This window comes from Sprattus sprattus, assembly GCF_963457725.1.
Source record: "Sprattus sprattus genome assembly, chromosome: 10".
Classification (NCBI taxonomy): Eukaryota; Metazoa; Chordata; class Actinopteri; order Clupeiformes; family Clupeidae; genus Sprattus; species Sprattus sprattus.
This window is the reverse complement of record NC_137908.1, coordinates 26,216,847-26,227,850: the sequence shown is the minus strand read 5'-3', so window position 1 is coordinate 26,227,850 and position 11,004 is coordinate 26,216,847. Positions and strand designations below refer to the sequence as shown.

General features: G+C 45.0%; 1 protein-coding gene across 1 annotated transcript; it reads left to right on the top strand.

Moving 5' to 3' along the window:
• Nucleotides 1-376: 376 nt before the first annotated feature.
• sp7 (Sp7 transcription factor) lies at nt 377-3,805 on the top strand (the record flags this gene model as incomplete). Its single annotated transcript, XM_080846591.1, has 2 exons — nt 377-409; nt 2,477-3,805. Exons 1-2 carry the CDS (start codon nt 389-391, stop codon nt 3,803-3,805), a joined length of 1,350 nt encoding a protein of 449 aa, XP_080702717.1. The 5' UTR covers nt 377-388.
• Between the last annotated feature and the right edge of the window lie 7,199 nt (nt 3,806-11,004).

Genomic DNA, 11,004 nt, shown 5'->3' with positions numbered 1-11,004 from the left:
TAGGCCATTTACCAGTGACAACATGTAAATGACTAGTGTTCAACTGCTATTCATCCATATGAGCCCACAAACTTTCATTTTATGTCAATGCCGAGCCATAATTCATTGAATACAAATAAAGCGTGGCAATCTTAATGTTGAAGTGATTTCTCCCCATTTCGCCCCTGTCCTCACCGTGTTACCCTTTCTGTATATTTTCTCCTCTTTTCCCCTTTATTGCCTCTTGGCGGTTCTTCAAAGGGTCCGGACCCTGTAATTAGGAGGCGGGACCTCTGTCTCCCTGTAGAAGACTCTGCGCTCGTGCCGAGGTTACTCCACACTGTCCCGGGACTGCGAGCCGAGACCCCCTCCTCGTAGAGTCAAGACTCTTGGGATTTGTTTCTCAGGGATGGCCGCATCGATTCTGGAGGTATGGAAACCATCATATTTTATCCGGCTGTTTGACCACGCGAGTCAATATCAGAGGTAACTCACTGCTTCAGTGGTACTGTGGTGCACTTATGTAACTCATTCATAAGAAGCAAATCTGGGCAAATCTCACAGAGCGCGTCACAGTTCGACGTTCGGCTGAATGATAGAGTTTCGGAAGCGAGTTTCGTGTAAGTTTGATTCACTTCTCCAGTGACAAAATTTGATGCGATAACCAGCTTGAGTTCGTAGACAGCGGCAGTGTAGCACTTTAAGGTGCATGAGGGAATTACTTGGAAAGGTGAGTAAGGCAATATTTGAGCTCTGTGTAGTGTGATGTAAAAAGCCTATGCGACCACCGGAACGCGTTTGGACTCTAGGATCAAATCATCGCCAAGAATGCACAGATGATTAAGATAATACAATGCAAATCTAACAGATATTTATTCAGACCAGGCTCTTTCGCATTTGATCAAATTTGGAGGGCACTTACAGCCTTTAATCGACACACGTATGTTATGAGTAATTAAAGATAGGGTTGTTCAGCAGGTAGGTTTTAATATCTGCTTTAAGTGGCCATACGATGTATCCAGCATGAAAACTGATCTATGCAGTGATGAACATAGACTACGTAATGCCGACCCCACAATTAGGCTCCAGAATGAAATTTCCATAGATCATCAAAAACGAACCATAGGAAATAAAACACTTGCGGGAAAGCCTCCGAACGCAGGCATTAAGGATAAGTTAAAGCCGGTTAGCCCTATAATGGAGCGCAATTAACCTGGAAACAGGAGCTAAAGCAACAGGATATACGCCAAGTTAACCGCAGGCGCTTAGCAGGAATAAGGATCCGCGTTAAGTCCCGGAGTCTCCGCAATCACTTTGCCTGACATAGTCTCTGGTCAGACAGGTCAGTGTGAGATTAAACTTTACACTTCTGCAGGAATTAAAGGGAATAGTTATCTCTTGCGTAAAGTGATTGGAGAGGACGTTTTCTGGATCACTTTGGATGCTTTCATGAGCCAAGACTTCAGTCATGCCATTTGCTAAAAGTTTTCGTTAGATAAGTAAAAGGATTTTAAGAATTTTGATGGGGTATACTTCCAATTAAATGGAACATCAATCAGTGGCAGCACTCCATAGTCAAAAGCTGTTTTTATTTGTGATTAAACCTCAGTGGTGTTTGTTATGTTAGCCCTACTTGCATGCATGTGAAACCCATACCATCCCATACACACAAACCCACTTAAAAGAATTAATGGGTAAACAATATTGTAGTACAGTAGAGTACAGGCCAGCTCTTTGTACCATGGGGGTCAAGGCCCTTGATGACTGACAGAACAATAATGACAAAAAATGTTGTAGATGCAATAATGTGAGCATTGGTGAAACTCTTGCTGAACATAAAACAATACTCCTTTGTTGAACACAAGTTAGTGTTCATTAAAGACACCATGGTGACTGACAGAGCCAAACATGTTTAACAGGACCTGTTTCTTGTATGTCGTTTTGAAGAAACAGCATATAGCCTGACAACTGTGGAGAAGTTAAGGACAAAACATTTCTCAAATGCCATGTGGTACCTTATGCTTGTCCCTGTATGATAGTGGCTTTATATTATAGCAAATACATCACAAACCAGTAACACCCAACTAAGTTATCAAAAAGGCATAATTGGCCTCTTTTGTTTCAGCTTTTGCCCAGAGGGTAAAAGGTCTCCTTTGTTTTCATGGCTATTTACATGATGTAACCCCACATGGGCAAACATTATCCTCAGTGTCTCAACGTTCTGCCTAACTCAACAACAAACCAACAACCGCAGGTCTGCTTCACATTGTTTATCAGAGACAGAGGCCTATGTAGGCAGGGAAACACAAACAAGTAGCCTTAATCATTGTCAACTGTTAGAGAAACCACTCAGTCAAAACTAAGAACTCACAACCCCAATCGTTCTGTACTTGTCAGTGTGTTCAAAGGCAAGATTGAATCTATATCTGTAATTGACTAATGCACGTCTGCGTTGTAGTATAATTGGTTAAAGTGAGTTTGTCTTCTTGTTCCACAGGAGGAAGCACGCTATGGCTCCAGTCCTCTGGCTATGTTAACTGCCACCTGCAATAAGTTCGGAAGTACAAGCCCAGTGAGAGACTCCATCACGCCCGGGAAAGCAGGCAGCATAGCCCCAGGAAAGAAGCTCTACACCATGACCACGGACCTCCAAGCACCCAAGAACGGCCGCAGCGGCGACGGTCTGCCAGACTCCTACGCTGCCTCCTTCGGCGTCGGAGGGGGTCTCCTGACCCCCACGGGTAGCCCACCGCCCCAACCAGGGGGTTACAGCTCAGAATACAGCCCCTTCTCCCACTCCTTTCAGACGTCTGCTGGATCGCAGGACCCCTCGCTGCTGGTGAGTAAAGCCCACGCCACTGCAGACTGCCTGACCAGCGTCTACACCTCTCTGGACATGACCCACCCATACGGCTCATGGTACAAAGCGGGCATCCACCCCGGGATCACGACAGCCCCCTCTAATGCCACATCGTCCTGGTGGGATGTGCACCCCAACTCCAACTGGCTGAGCCCAGCGCAGGCTCAGCCCGACGGCCTTCAGGCCTCTCTGCAGCCCGTGAACCCACAGACCTCCCTGAGCCCCCAGCTGCCCAGCTACAGCTCCGACTTCACCTCCCTGAACCCGGCCCCGTACCCCTCAGTGGGCCTGAGCTCCTCCTCGCACCTGCTGCAGTCCTCCCAGCACATGCTACAACAGGACATGTACAAGCCTAAGCCCGTGCCCATGGAGAGCCCTATGGGTCTGAAGCCCACCCGGGGCAGCGGAGGCTACGGGGGCACCACCACGGGCAGGTCCACTTGCGACTGCCCCAACTGCCAGGAGCTGGAGCGCCTGGGGGCCTCGGCCGCCTCCCTGCGCAAGAAGCCTGTGCACAGCTGCCACATTCCGGGTTGCGGCAAGGTGTACGGCAAAGCCTCGCACCTGAAGGCACACTTGCGCTGGCACACGGGAGAGCGCCCCTTTGTTTGCAACTGGCTCTTTTGCGGCAAACGCTTCACCCGCTCGGACGAGCTGGAGAGGCACGTGCGCACCCACACGCGCGAGAAGAAGTTCACCTGTCTGCTGTGCAACAAGCGCTTCACGCGCAGTGACCACCTCAGCAAGCACCAGAAGACCCACGCCGAGGCCAGCCTGCAGGGCAAGGGCCCTGGCGGAGAGGGAGGGGAGGCAGACCCCAGGGCAGAGGAAACCACTGACCCCAACAGCACCACCTCCACTGCTGCTGGGCCGGGGGGAACGGTCCCAGACCCCACCACTAACGGAGAGGAGAAGAACAGCGTGGGCAACAGTGTGGAGACGAGCAGCGGACTGCTGGAGATCTGACTTGACGTGACTTGCAGTCAGGTCTACTGTTCTTATGGTGCTAAGCAGGAGGGCAGAGGTGTGTTTTTTTCTGTGAAGGAGGGGAGAGAGCAGAAAAGACATTTATGTGTTCAGAAATAGATTTTATTTTTCTCTCTCTGGTACTGTGAGCCAGAAACAAGAAATTGGAGAAATGTAAGCCAGCAACTTGCAAAAAGCCAAGAGACTTTAGCATCGGCAAAGTTGCTGGACATTAAGGAGATGCCACACACACACGGAGACGCACACAGACATACACAAACACACATACACACACAAGCACACATGTGCCACTAAATCACTGGGAGAGCCTCTTATGAAGACATTAAATAATGGTACATTTGGGAATATTGAGTGTCAAACATATCTCTCAACAGCTTTTTATGGCATTTTTCACTGAAACTGTCTTTTGTGAAAAAACAAATTTGCAATTGTATGTTTTTGTGTAATATATACAGCATAATTTCATTATGAAGGACCAAGCTGTTAACAGAGTAGCAGAATTGATCATGCTCAGCTCAGTGACCGAACAGTTGCTGATAATGTGCAGTTGTTGTTCTTTACAAATGTTAATTTTTTTTCTCTTATTTTCTGTTTAATTTAATTTCCTGTAACTTTTAAAAGATATATAACTTATGTCTTAAATTATGAGAGGTTAATCTTGCATTTCAGAAGCATTAATGAAGGTCTGTAGCTGGCCAGCTAGGAAAATAAGTTAATTGTTTTCTTTTATTTGACTATTTATTGATTGTTTAAAATATTAATTGCAAAATGGTGGTGGTGTCCAGTTTTGATTCTGTCTTTTCAATCTGCTTTGAGAGTTAATTGTACAAGCATCCCACCATAACCTGTTAACTAGTCTGTGTGTTTTGCTGAAGTAGAAAGTGCCTTGTCTACAGAACTGTACATACAGTGACAACAATGAACAATGTTTTTGCCAATAAATTCATAAGGTCATATTTATTTTTGAAGAATCTGTGACTAATTTTTGATGAGCACGGTGGAGCATTGCAAAAGTATGAACATAAATGGTGGCAGTTGGTGGGAACTTTTATGGCTATTAGCAATGCTGTTAATTAAGTAGCCTGCCTTTCAGAGCAAACGACAGAAGCAGATGCACAGGAACCCCTTGTTATATCAAAACAACCACATATTGTAAGCAGCATAGCAGTAGCAATCTACAACGCATAAGGCCAAATGACTAAATAAGGACTAATGATTTGCTCCATTCCTAAGAGAAACAACCACATATGTAAGGGAAATACTACAGGGTCACTTATTTGTTTATTCTAGAGGCAGTGCATGGGTTACTGGGAATATGGGTTAGTGTGACCGGTTAGTTCTTTCTATAACTAGTTTTTTTCATTTTCATAAGCACAACCTGGAATCAGAAATCCACTGGCATGGAGTATGTGAAAGGAACCTAATTCTATTCTACTCTATTGTACAGCTCTACATTGCTGCAATCCATCAGCTTTTCACCAGTGCTGTGAAATGTGTAGCAGAAGCCTTTGTTTGCTGTGTGCTGTAATGAGATGATTACTATGTGTCCTGTCGCGTCAAAGTGGGGTTGAATAAAGTAAACATGTCGGTTATTTCATTTTTCCACTGCCCCCACTAATGTAAGCGGAGCTCCGGGGGAGTGATGCCCACGGCACACCAAGCACGTTTCCGACAGGAGCCAACTCCAGCCGAGCACAAATATTAACACTCCACTTCAATCTGGCCGCCTGACACAAACAAACACTGGGGCTCGTGTGCGCCCAAACATCCTCTCTCTCTCTCTCTCTTTCTTTCCCTCCCCTCACTGTCCATTTCCTTTCTCTAGTCCCCCTCCTCCTCTTCCTCCTTCTTCCTCACTTCTGTTGTATCTCCTGCTTTCTGTCTGCCTGCCCCATGGCTGACCAAATACCTTAATTAGTTTTTGCGGCACAAACAAAGCAGTTCACTCAGATGAACTCTCATGCACACAATGATCCCTTTCAGTGCGCCACTGTAGTTACGCTTGAGGCAATTACGCCTCTCCACTGTCTGAGAGGGTCATTTACTCCTACCGATGCTCCTGCAAAGTTGGGGGTTGGGTGGTGGTGGTGGTGTGTGTGTTGGAGGGGGTGGGGGGGGGGGGGGGGGTGTCTAATTGCATTGTTTATTGGATAGTACCTGGGGCTATGGCCCAACAAAAGATTTCAATTAAAACTAAATAGGGAGGAGAATGGGGAAATCTACAGGTATTAGGTATGCTTGATTAAGTGTTACTAAAGTCACCTCCAGTCCTGGAAAGAGGTGAGGTTAAATTGCTTGAATCTAATTATACACCTCTTCATTTAATCATATTTACTTAGATTAAAAGTTAGACATATATCTTGTCTTTAGCAATAGGATATGTGACAAATTTGCTAGCTACCACAGATAAACCTGCCCCCTTGGTACTTTTTTTAGGAGCAAAAAAAAAGTTTTCTTTTAGTTTGCATTGCATTCATTTAGGCCATGTTTGGTTTGCACTGCAACATGATATTGAGCTTTCTGTGTGGAAGGCTTAGGGTATGTCTCCACATGTCAGGGTGTTCTATTCTCTCACTTCATGTGATATTTGGTGTTTTCTTGTAAATCCGGTCAGATGTTCCACAGGTCTCCTCACACCACAGGACCTACCTCACGCCTTGCATTTTAAAGCACCATGAGCAAGCTTGGCCTGTGACTGAAGCTATTTCCATTTTAATTGGGACAATAAAAGTTAGTTATGGTTGCAGGGTGACACCCAAAGAGGAAAGGGTGGGGTCCCCGGGAGCTAAAGGACCTGTCCTAAACCCCCACCCCTACCCCCACCATCGCCGCCACCCTCCCACCCCTCATCTCCACCCAACCCACAACCATCCCCACCACCCCAGCCTCTTGGTGGCTGACCCCCCCCCCACACACTTGCTCCACGATCCGAACTTCCCCCTGCTGCATGGTTCCAATTTAGGGGATCTAATGAGCTGTAGTTGAGGTCAATTTATATAAAACATCTTGGGGCGGACTCTGTCATCAGGCTCTGACATGTTTATGGTGGTCTGAAGTGGGCACGCGGTCCAGTCCACAACATAAAAGAGCTAGATGGGGAAACGGAGTGGGGTGTGTCAAGGGAGAGGGGGGGAGTAGGGGATGGTCAGTGGCTCGGACTGCTGGTATTTTTCTCTTTACTTTTTATACATCCCAGTTACAGTGGCAACCTTGCTTTATTCCATTTTTTCTCCTCCATTTAAGACAAAAATAAAGGAAACTGGCAGGATTCAAGAGTCACTTCTAGTAAGGCAGTGAAAAAAAGATAAATAGATTTTGTGGCACATGAAAAAAAGGAGAGGAGAGAGACTTTGCACAAAGTGTTCCACATGTGTCTTCCTCTCATTCACTCCACTCAGGCCATTCTGAGGACGTCCCCTCAACACCAAGGAAAACATTTTGGTGGCAGTTGAACAGCATATAATTTTATTTCTCACTTCTTAAATAGATAAGTGTCTGCTGAAGTCTTTCAAACAGCTCTGGGCATTTCACCTTCACAGAGGTTACTTTGACATAAGACTGTTGAAACTTCACCCACACACATTTTCTTTTCCTTTTGATGTTTTGTGAATAACAAAAAAATATAAAATAAGAAAATTATGCAGTGTAAAACTGGCCTTTGTGTCAATGCGTTCTTGACTTCACTCAGCAGCTTGTGAATATGTGAGGAAACAATGGCCTGTTCTGACAAAGCCTTGCCCTGGCTTCCCCTCACACTTCCCAACGCCCTTGGGTGAAGGAGGGAGCATCATTTAAAGAAGGACAAAAGCACAGGTGTCCACAGGTACCCCTGGTCCCTCTTTCAGGGAAGAGGAACGGCTGAGGGTGGGCAGTTGGAGCCCACCCTGGGGGCTAAGCAACTACAACAATAGTCAAACAAGATAAGACCAGAGAGTACTGAAGACAGACAGTACTGACCTCTGTGAACCAAACAAGATGTAGAGGTCAGCGCAGGTTAGATTAAGCCCTGATAGCACAAAAGGAGGAAAGAGAACATTAAGTTTTCACAAAGGTGAGAAAGATTGATCATCATTGCCCCAGTTAAACCTATTGTGCTTCCATCAGCCTGGTGCTTAGCTCTACTTATCTTCCCCCCTTTCATGGCAAAGGCTTTAAGGCCCTCTGCTCTTTGACTGAGCTCTCTCTGTAACTTTTGAGATGTAGGCAAATGCACCACTAAACGAACCAATTCTGTTTATAGGAACTGTGGGCAGGCTGTGGGCGACTCCATGCCCCTGTAAAAAGATAATATGTTCCCCATTTAATGTCCTCCGGATGACAAATTGGTTCCAGAAAAAAAAATGGAAACTGAGGAAATGAGATGTGACACTTCAAAATAGACAGCCTCTCTCCTTAATTCCTCCAAATTCATAATTCTGCTAGATGCTAATGGGTCTTCAGTCCCAACTTCCCAATGTCCTCTTTTATATTTATTAAGTCATATTTGAAAATTGAGCATGCAATATTCTTTTTTTTTTTTTTTTTTACATCTTTTGATATGCACTGTGCCTTTTTCAGAGCACTGGGTTTAGGATATCTGGCAAATATGGCTTAGGGGAGACATGTTAAATCTGTGTTTGCCAGATGTTGGACTTTTATAGTTTTACAGTCTATTGGGACTTTGTGTCCCCTGGTTGTAGCAGTACAAATAAACTTTATGGCTACAGAAAAAGGCCTCTGCCTGATCAGGTTTTGAAACTTAAATTTCAGAAGCTACCAAAAGTATTTACTCTGCATATGAATTTTTAATTGTAACTCTATGATGAAGTTAAACTTAAAATGAAAGGAGAGCCATAGTGATACATGCTGTATTATAAGCACTATGCCACATTTCAGAATAATTTGTTTAAAAATGTTGGAGTTGTTACACTTTGATTAAACAGACCTAATTCAAGTGGTATGCTTTGAGGGAACAAAACTAGATTTGGGTTAGTGACTGAATTGGCAACAGAAAATATCTGCATATGGACGAATGTGCCATATGGACTACTGCCTTTCGCTAAATGCGTACTATATTGAAGAATCTGATGTTGCTATGGTATTCTTATTCTGACGCACTACCCAAACCATCCGTGTTTCTATTTTTTCAGGGAAGGCCACTAAATACTTCCTGGGAACATTTTAAGAGGGAATGGATTTTTAAAAAGAGGGAAGAGGTGGATGTATGTGAGAAAAGGAAACGCAGAAAAGGTGAAGGTTACAGAGAAAGTGGCGATGAGAACCTCTGTGACTTGAAGCAGAACAATAAGAAATGAGCTATAAATTATACTTAGAAAGGACACTGACAATGAATGAGAGAAAGAGCAAGAGTGTGTGGATGTGAGGGAGAAAGAGGGAAGAGAAAGAGAAAAGGAGGGTAAGAGACAGAATGAGACAGAAAGAGAGAGAGGCAGGCAAGAAGTGAGTGATTTGGGTTGGATGAGAGAGGAAGGGTTGGCAGGGTTTTGGCGGAGGAGTGTGGTGGTTCAGAAGTCCTCCAGAGCGAGGCGCCAGCGTGTCCGGCGGGGGCCCTGACCATGAGACGCTGCACCCCCCCAGAGTCATGGCCACAACCCTCCCCCCTCCCCCACCCCTCCCTGGCCCTCCCCCCTCCAGAGCGACTGGCAGGCAGCAAGCGTGTTGCTGGGGCTGCTGCCGCTGCATGTTTATTTAATATCCCCGAGAAATTGAAATATCTTTGTGGGTTAACTCACACACACACTCACACACACATACACACAAACACACAGACACACACACACACACACACACACACACACACACACACACACACACACACACACACACGTACACACATATGCAATCACAGACAAACATGCTCAAACTCACGCACGAACCCTTACACACATGCAAATAAACACACACACACACACACACACACACACACACACACACACACACACACACACAAACACACACACACACACACACACACACACACACACACACACACACACACACACACACACACACACACACACACATACGCACACACATATGCAAGCACAGACAAACATGCTCAAACTCAAACACTTACACACATGCAAATAAACATACACACACAGACATGCCAGACACACATACATACTTGCCTCAATTTAAAAAAAAAAGTCTAATTCACTTGATCTGCTGCCAGAAATAGAAAGAAAACATCTTTTTTACATAATGTTTCAGAGTGTAGAGGGGAAAGGAAAAATGCCTGGCGCGGCACAAAGCATCCTGACTATGGGCAGAGAGAGAGAAACAGATAAAGAGAGAAAAAAAAGTCTGACATACCTGTATATTAAAACATTTTATACACTTCATACCATTCCATTCATTTTAATTCCATTCCATTTTTGCACTTATTAGTAGGCTGACTGTCAACTGTTATATAACTGCTGAAAATACAAAAACAATGAATCCCCTGAGGTCTGTCTATACCGTGTATTGCCTTTATTGTTTCTCATAAACTTATAAAAAAGAGTCCTATCAACGGTCGTCTAGTGTAGACTGTCTTGTTGAGTGATTCTAATCTTTATGCATGGGGAGTGTGCTATAAGCACGGGTGTGTAGAAATTAGCTAAAAGCGCAAAGGCACATCTCAGACTTTGTGTGTGCCCATAATGACTCTGATCATTACAGAGGGATTCTTTCAGGCAAGAAATCCCTTAAACAGCCTCGGTTTTGGACTGAGAGTGATCCCCCCTCTCTGTCTCCTCTCTCTCTCTCTCTCTCTCTCTCTCTCTCTCTCCCACTCCCTCTCTCTCTCTCCCTCTCTCTCTCTCTCTCTCTCTCTCTCTCTCTCTCTCTCTCTCTCTCTCTCTCCCTCTCTTAGAGCCACCAACCACTGCTCCAGCCAAAAATAACACTGGAGCGCCACTCGAACCCGCGCCTCACCACAGAACAGGCCGGCCACAAGAGCAGGGATCAAAACACACAAAAAGGGAAATAGAGCACATTGAGAGAGGAAAAAATTGTTCATATAACTCAAGTCATTTTTTTAAAAGATATCTTGAATCTGCTGATGATTTTGGCCAGAACAAAATGGGTGGGGGATCAAATGCACTGAATGCCAGGCCAAAAGAAGAGAGGGAAGTGTGTGAGTGTGTGAGTGTGTGTGTGGGTGGGTGTGTTTGTGTGAGTGTGTGCATCTTCTA